Source organism: Sitophilus oryzae, unplaced genomic scaffold (genome assembly GCF_002938485.1).
Source record: "Sitophilus oryzae breed Bouriz unplaced genomic scaffold, Soryzae_2.0 scaffold_980_pilon_pilon, whole genome shotgun sequence".
In the NCBI taxonomy this organism is placed as follows: Eukaryota; Metazoa; Arthropoda; class Insecta; order Coleoptera; family Curculionidae; genus Sitophilus; species Sitophilus oryzae.
In genome coordinates, this window is record NW_022147617.1 from 3,829,761 (window position 1) to 3,849,119 (window position 19,359).

Genomic DNA, 19,359 nt, shown 5'->3' on the forward strand with positions numbered 1-19,359 from the left:
GAAAAGGGCGGGGCTTGGACTTCGATGCCAGTTTGTCACGTTTTAACAATGAAGCCGCAGACAAAAAATACGCAAATACACGGAGCGCGTGAACTCATTGATTTAATAAAATAAAATGTTAGTTATCGTTTTTATGGACAATTTTGGGATTTCGACTTTTATTTTTTCCTACACAAATATGATCAGTATTCGATACTGAGTACACCAATTTTTATTTATACTATTAAAAATTAGTGGTAAATTATGTACTTTAAAATTGATACCGTTTTGTGAAAACGTCTGTATTTGTCTCAGCGGTTTATTAGTTGGTCCCTTTACAAGCCGTAATTCTATTTCCGCGTGCTGACAAAGGCTGCGGTGTGATACCTATATTCAGAAAAACTTGGTTACTAAAACTTTTTTTTACAGGTAAGGTAACTGACACGAAACATGGCTACAGCAAAGAAAAAATGTCGACAATATAGTATCGATTATTTGAAATATGGTTTTGTTCCATCAGAGGCAGACAAACAATTGCCCATGTGCCTATTATGCAACAAAGTTTTGAGCAATGACTCTATGAAACCATCAAAGCTCGAAGATCATCTAAAAAGGTGTCATACTGATAAAATAGGTAAAGATTTAAAATATTTTCAAACATTGAAAGAAAAATATGGAAAGAGACCCACCATGCACAGTATGTTCGCTTCAACATCTCAAAGTAACGATGATGGCTTGCGGGCATCTTACAATATCTCATTACTTATAGCAAAATCTGGAAAACCGCACACTATCGGAGAACAATTAATTTTACCCGCTGTTGAAGAGGTTTTAAAAACTGTTTTGCACAAATCTCCATTTGACGTACTAAAAAGAATTCCATTAAGTAACAATACTGTACAAAGACGCATTGATGAAATGAGCTCTGATATCGAAAGCTTTTTGTGCAATCATCTGCAAAAAACTCATTTTTCTATACAACTGGACGAGTCAACGTTACCCAGTAATGAAGCATTACTATTGGCATATGTCCGATTTATTGTTGAGGAAGAAATTCACGAAGAATTGCTATTTGCCAGAACTTTGGAGACTGACACTAAAGGCGAATCAATATTTAATGTCCTGAGTAATTTTTTTACGGAAAAATCGATCCCATTTACAAACATTATTTCAGTGGCAACAGACGGAGCTCCTGCAATGGTCGGGCGATATCGTGGGTTTATAAGTCATCTCAAAAGAATTATACCAGGACTTACAGCTATTCATTGCGTAATCCACCGACAACATCTTGTGGCAAAACATTTAAGTGACAGGTTGAACCAATCTCTTCATTTTGTAATAAAAGCTGTCAACAAAATCAGAAGCAATGCATTGAATACGCGTTTATTTGCTCAATTGTGCGACGAAAATGATGAAGACTTCCAACGACTGCTCTTACATACTGAAGTACGCTGGTTGTCGAAAGGTGCATGCTTAACGAGATTTTACTCTGTTTTCGATTCCATATTAGAGTTCTTAGAAAGTAGAGATCCAGATTTAAAAGAAAACTTGATCAAATTCAAAGCAGACATTGCGTATTTGACAGATTTGTTTAAAAAATTTAATGATATTAACTTGCAGTTACAAGGGGACAGCCTGAATTTAATAAAAACAAAGGGGATAATTTCGGCTTTTCTTGGGAAATTGAAATTTATGAAGCAAAACATTAGTCGGCGCGAATTCTCTCAATTTCCAAACTTGTCGCAGGTAGAATGTATTGATGAGGATATCCATACCTACAGTCAACATTTAAGTGCTCTGCATGATGACTTCAAAACCAGGTTTGAAGATATACTGACGATGGATATACCACCATGGATCATAAATCCATTTGATGAAACGGAAGTGGCCAATGTTGTATTACAAGAGGAGCTGCTCGAGCTAAGCACTAATGAGGAGCTGAAGGTGAAATTTAGAAAAGGCTACCCAACATTTTGGCTGCAAGCAGAAATACCCGAAAAATATCCTGGACTGTGGGAAATCGCAAGGAAATTTTTAATAGCTTTTCCCTCGTCATACCTTGTCGAAAGGAGTTTTAGTGCCGTTACAAACCTCTTAACAAAAAAAAAAGAGCAAATTAAACATCACAGAGCGGGGGGATTTGCGGTTATTGCTCACAAAAATAAAGCCAAACATTGATCGTTTGCTGACACTCCATCAGATACATCCTTCCCATTAATTAAAATTATGACCTGAACCTATATTACCTTAATATTTTTTCTTGTAATTCTATTTCTTTTAATAAATAAAGTGATATAAAATGTACCATTTTTCGTTTTTATTTTACATATCGGAATATAGGGACAGAACTCAGAAGTGACACAATTTTTATTTTTTGGCGACTTTAAGAATGTGGTAGAAATGTAGCAGCAGGGGGTCCACCGAAACCAGTAAAATTTTGAAAGTGGCCCACGAGAAAAATAAGTTTGGGAACTACTGTTGTAGACGTATCTGTTTTAAAAAAACTAAAGTATTCTCGAATAATTGAATTTAAATATTTTAAATAGTTTTTTCTTTATTCTTTGTATTTTTTTGCTTCCGACGACGGAAAGAGATAAACCTTACGAAACGTTAAACATTTTTTCTTTTTTAGGCAAATTTGTATAACTGTAAACATAACTTCTGACAAGTAGTTTCCGTTTGGGTTTAACGCCAGAAGTGTTTACAAAAAATAACTATTTTATTTTGTAGATTTTCTTGCAGTGCAGTGGCGAAATACCCATATAGGATTTTTTAGAGAGATGAATCCGCTACATAGGTATAGACTTTTTTTATAATACATGTCACTATTGACAAAAAATAAACACTTTTTTTTAGACTGAAATAAAAAGTTTGCGACATTTTTATTTTTTTTTTTAAATTAAGCTTGATTTTCATGCATCTTGATTTAATTTTATTGGTTGAATTTAAAGACTTCGGTTGGTTAGAAACGGTTAACCAATCGAAGCCTTTAAATACAACCAATGAAATTAATATCGTACCAACGTATCGTCGGACAACGGATGCATGGAATCAAACTTTAATCATAAATTTTTTTGCGAAAAAATGATGATAAAGAACTTTTGACACAAAAACATGTCAAATTTATGATTTCAGTCTAATATATAACTTTTTAGTCAACATGTTTAATTTATGTCAATGATGACAAATATTGATAATTTCGATTCCAAATACCGCATGATCGAGAAAAAACGGCGTCCAGTTGGCTGGGAAATGACGATCGATGACATCTCCCATATATAAAATGACAGCGATCTTCATTCATAGACGCTGGCGCCGTTTTTTTTTCGATCATACGGTATCTCGAGAACTATTACTCGTAGCGATTTTCCCCAAGAGACCTTTTTACGTAAAAAATGTTGTAAATGTATATTTTTTACTCAGTAGTTTTATACAGGTACGGACTAAAAGTTATTACTCTTCAAACCAGTTAAAAATATGTAGGTGGCGCCCTCTACAAGTAGGAGTCATATTGACATCAAAATCAAATTTCTCATGTCAAAAAGCTCCCAGACACTGCAGACACCAATTTTCATCCAGGACGTTACTTCATAAATTATTTGAAAAAAATCGAAATAAAAATGAAACTTCTACACCCTGTATCTCCGAAACTAAGCATTTTAGGACATACATTTATAAGAACTTTTTTACTTATTTTTATCTGCAAAATATGCTGCCGAAGTTTCCCGAATACAGTTCGGACCACCCTGTATATCAATATGTAACAACAATAATTTAAAGTTTAAGAATCATTGCTAGTTAAACTTTAGTAGGTACTTCTAAAAGTTACCCAAACTTCAAAATTTAGCTAGCTTATTTACATATACACAACGGCAGGAAAACACGATTGTTTGATTTTAATTACATATGAACGTCAACGTAATAACATAATTCAAAGTTTATGAATTATCGCTAGTCTAACTTCTTTAATATTATTTTGATAGATATATTACCTGAGAAAAAAATAGGGGGACGGCTAAAGGTGCCGTTACACGGCGTGTGGCTTGCGGATCCACGCACCTGGCGCGTGAATCGGCGAGCCAGGACGCACCAATGCGTATTTTCGCACTTGCGATCTCACGGCCGACCGAGAGACAGAGAACAAAAAATACATTATATAACTTTTTAACATAGACTATCGGTTTAAATTGGGTTTAAATTAATACAATCAAATAATTTATTCCGAGTTATATGTATAAATAAGTGTTATTTCATTGTAATTAAATACTGAATGCCTATTTTACATTATGTCACATATAAAAGCGAACTGCACGGTTCGAAGCAGAGTTTTTCACTCTCTGTACTCTGTCGAGAACGTTTGTAACAATAAAATCGTTTTTTAAAAACAAATGTAATTCAGAACCTAAAACTGGCGCAGTCGGTAGGACTTCGTGTATTCCCTTTCGAGTGTCACATGCAGTGGTAGATCGGGAAGTGGCGGTTTCAACCCCTTTAACGCGAAATTCGAACAAAAACTTTGTGAAGTGACGGACAGGATAGTGCAATCGATCCGGATTAGCTGTCTGGCCCAGAACGAGCAAAGAAAATTGTCGCAAACCACCCCGACGAAGACAGCAGAGAGCGGAATCCAGGAAAAGGACAGGAAAGACTTCAAAAAAAGTAAGTGCCTTCCTTTTTGCCCCTTTTGGTATACCTCTGTTTAAGGAAATCAGTAGGGATAGTTATAGGAGCAGTCTATTAAAGACATTAGATTAAGAAAAACAAAAAACCAAAAAAAGAAAAAAAATCTTACAAGTAAAATAATAAAGAAAAAGTTACCTAGTACTTAAAACATTTTTATTAAGTAAAAATAAGAAAAAATACAAATAAAATAAAAACAAAATTTACGCTCATAGATCGTAGATGAAAAACTAGCACGTTCATGAGTGTAGACGAGTTAGCGGACAGACTATCAAATTTAACAGTAAAACTTAATACCGAAATTAACAAAATGAATGCGTGCTTCTGAAAATGAAAATACGCGAACTGTAAATTGGGATATTTTTAAGTCAAAAGTACAAAATATTAAGCCATTTGACGGAAACAGTAATACATTAAATACCTTTATATTTAAATGCGAATCACTTTTACTAAAATATGCGACCGTATCAGACGAGGATTTTAAACAGCATGTTTTTTAGTGCGTACAGTCCAAATTAGTTGGAAAAGCCGAAATAATGATAGGAAACAGATTGGAATTAGACAATTGGTCAAAATTAAAAGCCGCTTTAATACAGTGTTTCTCAGATAGACGTGATTTGGATTGCCTAATCCAAGAATTAACAAGAACGCGACCGTTTAAAAACGAACATCTCTTAAGTTTTGGCAGCAGATTACAACTCCTAAAAAGTAACGTAATTCAAAGAATCAGTAACGATACGTGCCTAGCGCCTCTAGAGAAAACGTGTCAGATAAGCCACTATGATAAGACCGCGTTAAATACATTTATTGCGGGTTGCAGCGGAACTTTAAGAAACAATCTTTACATTAAAAAACCGACATCTTTAGAAGATGCAATGGCGTGCGTAAATGAATTTGAAAATTTTGAAATGCTTTACGGCAGTTCTAACGAACAAAACAAGGTGTACAAAACACAAAATTTCCATCAAAAACCAACACCATCACAGAATTTTCAAAATCAAAATAATTTTTCTAACGCAACAAATTTTCCACACAACAATTCTAACTATCAAAATAATAACTGACAACAATTTAACAATCAAAATCAATTTAATCACCCAAATCAATACAATCGATTCAATCAAAATGTACCTAATACAAATTTTAACCAAAAACAACCTTGGCCTTGTCAACCAATTAACATTACTCCAAGAGAAATGCCTCCAAGACGATATCCAACGAATAGAGAAGTCTTTGGACCACCTGTAAATGTATTTAAGCCAAAGCCCATTCCACCACACCAACAATCAAAACCAGAGCCTATGTCTACGACATCAGCAAACCCATCTTTTGCTTCGAAGAAAAGGGATAGTCAAATCCAATCATATCAGAATAGACAATATCCAATACCTTTCCAATCAACTGGACCACCAGATTTTACCTTTCAAGAATTATTCACAAATGAATACGCATCCCTATGAACAAAACTATAATTATACCTATTATAATATATTATAATAATTATGATGAATACGAAAACCAATATTCTGAAGAATACCCTGTTCATAGTTTAGAAGAATTTCAGCAAGAACCCGAATACGAGGAACAAAAATCCTGCACAAGAGGAAATTTTCAGGACCCCAGCCAGAAAGAAGGAAAAACATGATAGAAATAAACATCTCTTCAAGTACCGCTCTTCCGTATGTAGAAATAAAAAATCCTAAATTAAAATTATTAATCGATACCGGAAGCTCGCGCTCTATTTTAAAACCATCTATTGTAGAAAACCTTTTCCCGAACTGTATATATCAAACAACCAATATAATTAAAACAGCTATTGGTCAAAAATCAACAAAATATCAAGCTGACCTCTCATTCCCGGAATTTGGAAATAATCATAAAATTAAATTTATTTTATTTGATTTCCACGATTATTTCGATGGAGTTATCGGTTTAAAAGACTTGATCAATATGAATCTAAATATCGATTTAACAAATAAAAGATTAATAAACAATTTTGTCGAAATACCGTGAAGTGGGGTGACTTTGCCCAATTCTGAATTTTAAATCGTGTTTATTTCAAAAATTGTTGTATTTTCTCAAATGCACATGGTCTATGCTATAAGTGGTAATAAGGACAACACAACAATAATACGCTTTTTTGTTTATTAAACAAATATATATATATATATAAAAAAAGTAAAAAACTGGATGGGCAAAGTTAGTTGCTTATATGGGGTGTCTTTGCCCTCTTCCTTATTCTTATTGATAGACCAAAGCCACCTCATTTAAAAGCATAATTACGTAAAATATGCTTCATCACCCTCAATATTATAACGAACTTCTGCATAATACTTACCTCAATATAGCGTGGTTAACTATTGCAGCCACGTAGAAGTTTGAAACGCACAAAATAGGGCTTTAAAAACAGATTTGGCTTCACAGCACTGTAAATGCTACATCGCAACTGACGGCAAGCGTTTAGCGACGTTCCGAGACGTGGGGCGCCTCCACCCATAATTTACCGATAACACATAACGCGTTCTTTTCAAGTAGTGGCTACGGCTACGTCTAACATATTTTCGGACGGAATTTGACAAAGTCACCCCAAGAGGGAAAGTCACCCCATTTCACGGTACCTTTCAAATATCGTGAACCGGAAGAAATAAATTTTTCTTTTTCCGTAAACCCTCATGAAAAACTAATAAAAAAAGTTCCAGTTAATATTTTTCAAGGAGAAATTATAACTCGACCAGAAGAGTTCGATTACAATATGAAATACAAAAAAGGCAAACAAAATCAAGCAACCGATGCGTTATCAAGAATACCAATAAATAATCAAGAGTTAAACATCTTAGAGACAGAATCAATCGATAATAACCCAGGAGATATTGACGAAGTAATCGAAGAATTAATAAAAAATAGAGAAAGTCTACCTGATATAGAAGAAAAAGAATTAGAAGAAATATTAGGAATAAAACCTAAACCAAAAATAATTATCCACTCAGACATACAAATAAGACCACCAAATCCTGTAAAGAAAAAAGAATCGACTGATCTAGAAACACGTCATACTTCTCTAGAAGAACCAATAATAGGTCTCCCTATTTCAGAACGTTCATTAAACACCTATAAAAATCAAGTAATATTCACCTACGGAGAAATCGATAATATAAAATGTAGACACGAACAAATATTCAAAAATACTCGAATATACGTAACTATATCACAACGCCGATCAACGGAAAACTTCGTAAAATTTCTCAAAGAATTTATTGACCCCAAACAAACTTATGCTATGTATTTTAAAGATCAATTAATAGCTAGAAATTTTATCATTACCTTACAAAAATTATTTAAAAATACTGCATTCAATTTTATTCAGTGTAAATTTCTAAACGATATCGAAACATTAAACGAACAAAAAGAAAAACTTGAATTGTACCACACGACAAAAACTTGTCATCATCGTAAAATTTAATCTAACACCTACAACATCGAAACCCTTCGAACAAATCCATATTGATACGTTTAAAATATCAAATGAGAGCTTTTTAACAATTATAGATGCTTTTTCTAGATATGGACAAGCATATCATTTAAATGCTTTAACAGGTCCTACGATAATCGAAAATCTATACACTTTCATAACTCATCACGGTTTACCATTGAAAATAACAACCGATTGTGGAACGGAATTCAAAAACAAGGAAGTAGAACATTTTTGTAAACTTTATAAAATTGAGATACACTATACAACACCGAAAAATAGTACATCAAACTCACCGGTAGAGAGATTTCACTCATCTCTAATCGAACATTATAGATGTCTAAAAAGTGATCATCCAAATCTTAATCCTAGTCAATTAATAAAACGATCTATATTAGGATATAATAATTCAATTCATAGCGTAACAAACATACACCTTTTGAAATAATTAAAGGGCATATAAATAACACTGACCCAGTCGATTTAAATGACGAAATAATAGTATCAAATTATATACAAAAACATAAAGAACAAGCTGAAGATCTTTATAGAAATATTCAAAGTATAAACGCAAGAACTAAGGAATTAATTATAACAAAAAGAAATGAGAAAAGACAAGATCCACCTGAATTCCTTAAATCAGATGTAGTTTATATAAAAACGAAAGCTAGAGGAAAAGATCAACCTAAATTTAAAAAGGCAACGATCGAAAAAGAAGATCAAATCAAATTAATAACAAACAAAGGAACATATCATAAAAGCCTAGCTAGAAAACCCAAGGTAAAGAAAAAATCGAATTTTCAGGAAAACAACGATGAAGAAGATCCAGATCCTGCTGATATACCTGGTACTTCACACGAAGACAATTCTGTCACAGGACATCCAACTTAAAACTATAAAAAACCCTATTTTGCCTATGCAGCTAGGAACCTCTAAGTTAGTTTATGCTAAGCATACATTTTTACATTACATAGATATAAACCAATGACCTCTAAATAAAGTAGACCCGGCATTTCATTCATAAAAAGGAAAAGATCAGAATCAGATATTCGTTTCTTACTCTATGCGAGTGGGAACAAGACGGGCTGATCGCAGTCATGAAGGATTCCCGTGAGAATGGCAACGCTGTTCAGAGATCTTGAGAAAGTGTGTCATGGGCGTAGTTACTTTGATTGTAATATATAATTTAATATTATATCCGCGTAAATACCGGGAAAAAGCGGCGTCCAGTTGGCTTGGAAATGACGATCGATGACATTTCCCATATAATTTTACATATAAAATGACAGCGATCTTCATTTCGTAGCCATCGTTGACGCCGTTTTTATTCGATCATACGGTATGATTTTTGGATACGATATATTGTTGTGCTCGATGGCTCTTCAAATTTTGAAAATGACTACTTCTGTACTCCAATAAATTGAAAATAACTAATTGAAATATTATGATATGCACATTTCCATAGTATAAAGTCTGTAAATTGCTCCAGTAGTAATATAATCCATCAAGCATTCAATGAATACGAGCCGACGACGACTTTTATAAAACATTTATGTGAATTAATGGTTATTATTTTGCTTGAAGCAACGGTGGAAAATGAGAATATTTTAAAACTGTCGTGACTAATTACAATTTTATATTAGGTATAAAAATATTACTATATAGCAACAATAATAAAGATCTTTGTTAAACAAAAGAAAATTTCTAAAATATTTACTTATTTCTGGAACAGTTTCTTCGCGGATAATCGGGACCTTGTACTGAATAAATAATTAACTTTTCATTAGAAATTACCAAACAAAAAATAAGTAATGCTTATAAAACATATCAAACAAAGATGCATTCATCTTTTAAACTATATAATTTTATAGCATTAATAAACAAAACAAAAAATACATTGCTCTATTACCACAAACATTATACCATCGAAAAAAGAAACGGCGTAAAAAATGACAATCAGTGATAATTTTGGCGAGGTGATATGTCATGACCCCTTCTCTTGTTTATTTTTTAATGGCACTTACTGGCAGTAGTAGGCCTTAAGGCTGTATTTGATTTTTAAATGGTGTAGTATAAATTCGAATTTTTTTTTTGGATATCGGTTTGTGTTTCTGGAAACGTTCTATCCTTTTATAATTTTTCTATAATTAGTATTAGTTTTTGACAAGCTTTATGTCAATTTTTAATAAATGACATCTAGAAATAGACCTCGCCAAAATTATATTCGATTGTTATTCCCAGCAGTCTTCGATACCGTTTTTTTTTCGATTATTCGGTATTTAGTATGTAATATCCAACGTACTCTTTCCTCAACTTTTTTTTCAATCATTATATAAATCTATTTTGATTTTACACTTAAAAAATCATCTTTAACAACTAAAAATCCTAATAACAATCAGTATGATAGAAAAAAAGGCCTCCAGTTGGCTTAGAAATGAACATCGATGACATTCCCCATATAATTTTACATATAAAATGACAGCGATCTTCATTTCATAGCCATCGCTGACGCCGTTTTTTTTTCTCGATCATATGGTATTTCGCTTATGAACATTTTTCGTAATTGTGGCATCTTTAATTTTTTTATATATCTTTTCAACAAATTAATCGCATTTGTATACTTGGTATTTGTATACTTGGTTTTAATAATTAAAAATTATGAGCAAAATATTCAATAAAACCAAACGTGACGAAACTAACTTAATGTAATTCATTACTTATAACGGTACATTCCAAAACTGTGTGATTTACTAATACATATTTCCAAAGATTTTTCTCTATTTTACCTTTCGGCACCGCACTGATGTAACATAGCCTTACTCACCTTCGAAATGAAACTTCTAGGTTTAAATCGTCTCTATTTTTGCAAATTAAGCAAGTTCGCACCATTGTCTTATTGTTTATCAATAAAATCACTAAAAACAATACCACAAAACACTAAAATATCTGGAAATCACCTCGTAAAACATTTCGAAAAACTACAACACATTGGCAACGCCGTAGAGCAATTTATGAACGAATTCGAACTGGATGTTTTGTTGGCTGCCTAAATTTAGGAGTGAAGATAGTAAAATGCGTACGTTTTCGACATCAGCTGGCGTTGCGACGTTGTCGATTGTTTTATGTTAAATTTCTTAATTTCTAAACATTATAATTACAGAAGATTTAAACCTTTACTTATTAACTTTACTACCTTTAATTATTATCGGTTTAAAATATTCTACGAGGTAATCTATATTTGGAATTATGGAATTCCTGGTTTACAATGTGGGTTAGCTATCCCCGTACGTATATGTAGGTAAGATTTCATTTTAAATGCGGCCGGTAGTGGAAATTTGGCATACATGCAATTTTCTAAGGCAATGATGGATTTCACCAAAATGTAAGTCGCCGGGTCTAATTTATTTCGATGTCATTGATATAAACCCTATTATTAATCAATTAATTAATATAGAACAATGCTTTTCGCTTATTAAAAATCATGTAAGTAAAGAAAACGTTACTAACCATATGTCATATTATGGATTATCAGAAAGTACTTTATTCAGAACGCAATTCTTGATCGATTCAACACAAAATAAATTAAAGAATCTTTATCCGCACATTAGGACAAAGCGTGGATTAATAAATATTGTAGGAAAAACCTCTAAATGGCTTTTCGGTACACTAGATTCTGAAGACGGACAAAAATATCAAAATGCTATAAATAAGCTAGAACAAAATCAAAAAGGCTTAATAAATGAAGCTAATTTACAAATTTCTTTATCGAAAAACTTAATAAATAATTATAGTAAAACAATTGTTTCTCTAACTACAAATCAGCAAAAACTAGAAAAAAGTCTGAAACTATTCCAACAAACAGTTGATAAAACTATATCAAATTTAAATGCATATTTAAATTTTCAAGGCATTGTTTCGCAACTTAATCTAGACTGCCAGAGTCTGATTACTTTTCTCGATAATCTCGAAGACGCGATTATGTTTACAAAGTTGAACGCCTTACATAACGTTATCGTATCAAGCTAGGAGTTAAATGAACTATTAAATTACTTAAGAACGATTTATAAAAATAACGAAGTTCCAGATTTTAAAAATATATTAACCTATTATCAGTTATTGGGTACACAGGTAACATTTTCTGAAAATAAATTAATTTTCGCTATACATGTTCCTATAATTAGACCTAAGGAATACACCTTTTACCACCTATACCCAATTATCCTAAATCCAAATATTTTCATTCCCAAATACCCATTCCTGGCACAAGAAGACCAGTCATACCAATTTGAGGAAGAAGCATGTCCATTCCTGGAAGAAAAATACTTCTGTCAAGAAAACTTCCATTCGATATTGCGATTATCTTCATTTGTCTAATAATTGCAATATACCTGGTGTTCAGAAAATACCCACAACTCAAGAAGTACTTTCCATGTTTAAAGAAGAAAGAAGAATAGCATGTTCCAGTCCCAGAGAAGAGGGCTCCCGAAAATAAATCCGTTATTTTCTTGTCTTAACAGGGGAGGAGTTATATGTATAAATAAGTGTTATTTCATTGTAATTAAATACTGAATGCCTATTTTACATTATGTCACATATAAAAGCGAACTGCACGGTTCGAAGCAGACTTTTTCACTCTCTGTACTCTGTCGAGAACGTTTGTAACAATAAAATCGTTTTTTAAAAACAACTCTGTTAATTCAGAGCCTGAAACTTCCGCAACTTTATTTTCAGTGCAGTTTATTAAGATAACAAGATGGAAAGCAAAATCATCTGGTTAAATTAAATTAAATAAGATAATAAAACTTTTTTTAACTAGGGTTATTTATGTTCAAAAGTTAAATAATATTTTTTTGCCTTATTTATGAAAATATAATTTTAGAGTATATCATATTTCAGAAAGCCCATAACAAGGCAAATAATATAAAAAAATAATATACGGGGTGTCTTATTTAAAAAATAGAAGTCGGATTTCGAAAATGAGAACCATCAGCGAAACTAGTTAACATCACTGGATTCTACGTAAAAAACTAAACGAGACTGAGTTTTCACCTTTTCGATAAGTTATAAGATTAGGGAGATATTGCGGTACAAAGATGGCGGAAAAATAATGTTTTTATTTTTTATCTTGAAAACGAAAATAGATAGATTAATAAAATTTTATGGAAGCATTACTGTTATGAAAACACACTTTCTGGTAATCTTTTCACTTTTTTAAAATGAGTGGAAGGGGTTGAAATAAACTACCCCTATCATTCTTGTTAACGAAATTTAAAGAAAAATCTTATCAAACACATGCAAAAAATTAATTTGGATAGTTTAGTTTGTTTAGAAACTTTTTTATCTCTTGTATTTTTTTGATAAAACTCACCGATTTGAAATTAAAAAATAAAATGTAAAGCATTACATGTCAGAACAAAAAACATTTTCTGATAAAGAATCTAGTGGGCTGCTGTAATTTCTTTAGGAAAAAATCTAGTCGGCCGCTGTTACTTTTTAGGATGTTCCTAATATTATTTTATTTGACATTACTCTACTGCAATACGTTATTATCTAGATGATTATTATTATCGTTATTATCGCTAGATTCTTAATCTAAAAATGTTTTTTGTCCTGACATGTAATGCTTTACATTTTATTTTTAATTTCAATCGGTGTGTTTTATCAAAAAACACAAGAGGTAAAAAGTTTCTAAACAAACTAAACTATCCAAATTAAAGCATTTGCATGTGTTTGATAAGATTTTTTTTAAATTTCGTTAACAAGAATGATAGGGGTAGTTTATTTCAACCCCTTCCACTCATTTTAAAAGCAAAAAATTACCTGAAAGTGTGTTTTCATAACAGTAATGCTTCCATAATATTTCATTAGTCTATCTCTTTTCGTTTTCAAGATAAAAAATAAAAACATTATTTTTCCGCCATCTTTGTACCGCGATATCTCCCTAATGGTTGACTTTTGACCCAACGTTTATAAAGTAAACTACCCTTTATTTTAAACAAGGAATCACCCCCTAAAGTTTTTCGCATTTGTTTTGAAACATCCTGTATATACCTATAAGATATACGATGGAATCGAAAGATGCAACATTTTAAAATTCGTCCTGTATTTTAGGAACTAAAAAGACTAGAACAACTCTTCTTCTTTTTTAATTCTTTAATTAATTAATTTTTTAATTCGTTCATCGTGCAATAATTATTGATACTCAACTTTTGATGTATTCTCAGGCAGCCGTCCTGTATTCCATTTCTATTTTTATGTGCATTAGTTCTGGGGTTCCAAGTTATTTGGGCTTTTTCATATAGGGGTAAAAACTCAGATATAGTCTCGTTCGACCAAAACATGTTGTGTCGAAACAGGGCCGGATACAGGAATTTATTTTAGGGGGGGGGGCCAAACAAAAAATAATGTAGAATATGCTTTTTAGGTTGCCGTTTTTAACCCAAAAGCCTACTATTTAACCCAATTTATAGATTTTAGGCAGTGAATTGGTACCTATAATATATTGTTATAATCATCGGCAATTACCACCGCTCAAATTACCGCCAATAAATTAGTATAGGTATACAAATTTTAAATAGCATAATTGCACAAAACTTTATGAATTAATATTTCTATAGCTGCTGTAAAATTTAGAAGTATAAATTAAGTATCAAATACAATTATTACACATACATAAATCACCTCAGCAAAATGTATATAGTGCTTCTCACTTCTCACCCATCTAGTAATATTCAACATTTTTGACATGTTCTACACCCTTCGGGGTATTTGTATGTAACTTATATTATTATACTTAGAACTAATAAACTATATCTATCTATACGAGTATATCCGTTATACAGCATTTAGAATAAATAATAATTTTACACAATAACATGGTAGATTATATTGGTATACCCTGTATTTATCAGTAATTTTTATACCTAATTAATATGATATTTATAGATTTTTTAAGCCAATATCAAATTATGTATGTTTGCATTAAATGGAGTTATTTAAATAAAGTATGTAACAAATAAAATTAAATGAATTTAAAAGAATTACTGGTGAAGACCTCGCACGGCGCGTTTACTTTGAAATTTACCGCCAGTCGACGGAAAGGACGCGCCGACCCATTCACACGGCGTGTATGGAAAACTCGCAGCGCAGTTTTTCCACTACAAAAACTTGTGAGATCTCATGTAAAATCAAGTCAGTTTATTTTATTTAGTTTCTATTGAAGCACCTACTCAACAATTTTGTTATAAATTTTAGTAATAATTAATAATGAGTACCTATCAATATTATACATCTTTATTTGTCATAATAATTATATTGTAAATAATAATATATTATTAATTCTCGAAACAAATGAGCTAATGACTCGCTCTAGACATTGAAGCATTTATGGATTCAAATTCTGCTTCCAATCAATAAATTATTTAACAAAATTTATTGTTTTATTTGAAGTAGGTAGTAGAAAGAAAATTACTTTTAAAAGTGCTCAAAAAAATTCACAAAGATATAAGTTCTATAACAAAAAATGAAAAAATTGAAATTAGTTCTTTTATGGTTCTATAAATCCAATTCTGCTATTTATGTGATAATTTTAAAATAATAAATTTGGACAATTTGGCAACTTCAACAGGAATTTGCACTGCATATGCAGTAGTGAACAAGAGGAATTTAGTAATAAAATTGTATAGTTTTATATGTTTATTTTTATGATATATAAAAGTAACTTAAGCAACTAGTGCTGATGCTGTGCTTGATTCATATTTCCAATTAGGAGCTAATACATTTTTAGTCTTATAATATCTTGCTAAACGATGAATACGTGATTCAACTAAAATAAGACGGAACTTGCTGTCTTTATCTTTCCTGTTTCTTTCCAAGTGTTTGCGTATAGCAACAGCTTTCTTAATCAAATAGTATAGATCTTCTGGTAAATCTGGTGCTAGCCCGACAAGTTTCATAATTCGCAAAATTTTATTCCCAGTCACAAAACGCACTTGGGCAACGCCATAAGAATCTCTTAGGATCACACCTGTAATAATGAAAGAAAAATAAAGCACACTGATATATAGAAAAAGTTTAATAAAACATTACCAATTTGAGATGGTGTCAAACCTTTTTTACCAAGTTTAACAATGTGATCCTTAACTTCTTCAGGTGTCACTTTAAGCCAGGTGGGAACACTTCTTCTGTACGGTAAAGCTGACTGGGCAATGCCCTTTCTAAAAATTAAATAAACATTTTATACTGAACCACGAGGTGAAACTTAACCTCTGATTCTTAATTCGGACTTTAATTTTTAGTGAAACGACATTCAGTAATTCTATTTTATCCTTCCTAAATACGACTATTAATTACATATCGATAATAAAACATTAATACATACCCAGGTGCGTGCATACGACCCATATTTTAATATTTTTGAACGATACGAATCGCAAGAAAACAAGTTTTCTTCAAAAAGAAATTTTTAGAATTTTGACACTTGACACTTGACGTCTCTACGATCTGCCATTTTCGATGCGCATGTCGTCATAAGTTTCTACGAAAATTTAGGTATGTTCCATATCCATCAGGGTTCAATCAAGGAGTTCAATCTAAAGGTTCATCAAGATTCAATCACGGGTTCAATCATAAAATCAAAAATTATGAGTTTAATAAACATTTCACATTTTTGTCACATATTATCATCTATAATCAAGGGCTATATGGTGTAAAAATGTAATAACGTTTGGTTTGGAGCAATTTACTATCTATCAATTTACTGCTAACCAGCTGCTAACCTTTTATTAAGATTGCTAAAGTAATTTTTAATATTTTTTAGGTAATGGTGTGGATCCGGTGGCTGACCTTGAAACGAGTTTTTGCTGTATATAGTCACAGACACTACGCAGGCGCACATCTTCGATGTTGCCAGATTGCAAGTTATTTTGGAATTATTTTCAGTAGAAAACAAATATGTGCTTTTCAGTGTGTTTTGTCAATATATACAGTATGATCGAATAAACAGCGTCTAGTTGGCTAGGAAATGACGATTGAGGACATTTCCCATATAAAATGACAGCGATCTTCATTTCATAGTCATCGCTGACGCTATTTTTTTCAATATAGTACGCGGTATATTATTTCTATTATTATTTTAATATTTCGCACAACATATGAAACGTGAATGCTTATTATGTATTTTCATAGTCAATACAATTAAATAGAAATAAAATTCTAGATTCCTATAATTAATCTAATTGCTCTAGATTATAATGCTACGTTTAAAAAGTGCTTTATTAAAAATTCGGGAAATTAAAAGGGATGTGTCCAAGTTTTTTCTTTTTTTTTAAATTTTTAAATGCTGTAGCTCCATGTCATGTTCATAATAGTTTTTAACATTCCATCAAAACTACGGAGGCCTTAAAAGGCATTTAGCCTCCGTAATTAAAATTGTACAATCAGCTTCAGCAACATTTACAGTTACCTTGTTTAATTCTGCTTATACATATATTGCATTATTTTTTCTGCTACCTTAAGATTTCTATTCTTACACCTAATTTATGTGATTTTCTTAGCATAATATGATTTATAGACCATATTTTTCCTAATGGAAGGATGGAATAGGATATGCAAAATTAAGATATTTTAACATTTATTTTCCAGACAAAGCATAATATAGTATTAAGATTAAGACATAACAAATATTATAAGAAAGATCTTAATATAAATCACAAACTAATTACAAACTAATCTTAATTTGGTCTTGTATAAACACAGGTATAAAACTAATAAGATCAAAACTCAACCTTCACCATATTGTCAAGATTTGGCATTATAGCAAACAAGAAATTACAGTAAATTAAGAAAAGAATGTCAAAGTACACGATATTAAATGCTGTAATGTATTCTTACACACAAACCATCTCCCTTCTAAAGAGAAAAAGATAAAACATAAAGCTTATTTTAATCTTATCAACACACTCTTCGATAAAATATATGTCTAAAATTGCTATTAATCCACTAACTTGATATTTTTAAGAAATTATGATACAAACATTATAATCAAAGTATATTATATTAGTAACATTATAGGTAAGATGTTACCTCTATCTCCCATTGACGTGTATTGTTCTATAAGACTCGTCATGGTAGTACCGTATGATCGAAAAAAAACGGCGTCCAGTTGGCTTGGAAATGACGATCCATGCCATTCCCTGTATAATTTTACATATAAAATGACAGCGATCTTCATTTCATAGCCATCGTTGACGCCGTTTTTATTCGATCATACGGTATTTCAAAACATCAATACATATAATCAAAACTATTGTTGCCTGTAAATAACTAGAAATTAAATAACTTGAAAGAAATAAAATAATTCTAATAAGTTTAAAACGATTAAGAAAAAATCCGTACATGATAATTTTTAATTCTAATGTAAATATATAAATAAATGTTATTATTATTACAATTTTATATATTCATAATACTTTCATTTCACAATCTTTATTATCCTTCTTACCTTAATTATGGATATCAAGATAAATCTGAAATTATAAAATTAATTATAGAATTTGTATTATAATTGATTAACACTCAAAAAAAAAAAATTCAACTGCAAATAATTCGAAAATAAACTGCAATTTGGCAACATCGACCATGTGCGCTTGCGTAGTATCGATGATCAAGTGCAGCAAATATGGGCTTCAAGGTCAGCCACCGGATCCACACCTTTACCATTTTGGTAATTTTTTACTTTAAAATTTGCTTTTAAACTAGTTGTTACTCTTAAAAACTACATAAACTACATTACATTGTAGTTTATCGACGTAAATAATGTACGAGATGTAACTTTCAAATATCAAAGGTTTCATACAAGTTTAAGTTTATAATAAGTTAAAGCTAGAAAGCAGTAGAGATATGGATTTAAATATAGCAATGTCATAAATTATTTGCAGCCCTTATACAGAGGATAGTTGTTAACCACAGTTGTTAACTGACGACCATATTATAAATTAGGTAGAAAAATATTTTCTAGATTGTCTTGACAAAGATATAACTAGGCGATTAAAATCTTACAAAATATTAATTTATTTTTGTACTTTGATTATGTTAAAATGTTTTGAGTTGTTTTATTTTATAATAATTTTAATATCAAAGTTATATAATATAAAATATAATTTTAATATCAATATCAAAGGAATATTATGATATTCATTAGATATATTTTGTTTTTTTTTATGAATTGATAA

General features: G+C 31.1%; 2 protein-coding genes across 2 annotated transcripts; one reads left to right on the forward strand and one right to left on the reverse strand.

The window, feature by feature from the left end:
* Nucleotides 1-5,195: 5,195 nt before the first annotated feature.
* Nucleotides 5,196-5,723, forward strand: LOC115891233. Its single transcript, XM_030911662.1, has one exon. It carries the CDS (start codon nt 5,196-5,198, stop codon nt 5,721-5,723), a length of 528 nt encoding a protein of 175 aa, XP_030767522.1.
* Nucleotides 5,724-15,810: 10,087 nt separating this feature from the next.
* Nucleotides 15,811-16,642, reverse strand: LOC115891306 (40S ribosomal protein S13). Its single transcript, XM_030911750.1, has 3 exons — nt 16,509-16,642; nt 16,217-16,344; nt 15,811-16,154 (listed from the first exon to the last, which is right to left on the reverse strand). Exons 1-3 carry the CDS (start codon nt 16,529-16,531, stop codon nt 15,850-15,852), a joined length of 456 nt encoding a protein of 151 aa, XP_030767610.1. The 5' UTR covers nt 16,532-16,642; the 3' UTR covers nt 15,811-15,849.
* Between the last annotated feature and the right edge of the window lie 2,717 nt (nt 16,643-19,359).

Coding starts and splice junctions, on each gene's coding strand:
- LOC115891233 (XM_030911662.1), top strand. CDS start 5,196: ATGATAGGAAACAGATTGGAATTAGACAATTGGTCAAAATTAAAAGCC.
- LOC115891306 (XM_030911750.1), bottom strand. CDS start 16,531: ATGGGTCGTATGCACGCACCTGG. Junction 16,345..16,508: donor GGTCGTATGCACGCACCTGG/GTATGTATTAAT, acceptor TTTAATTTTTAG/AAAGGGCATTGCCCAGTCAG. Junction 16,155..16,216: donor TTTGACACCATCTCAAATTG/GTAATGTTTTAT, acceptor TCATTATTACAG/GTGTGATCCTAAGAGATTCT.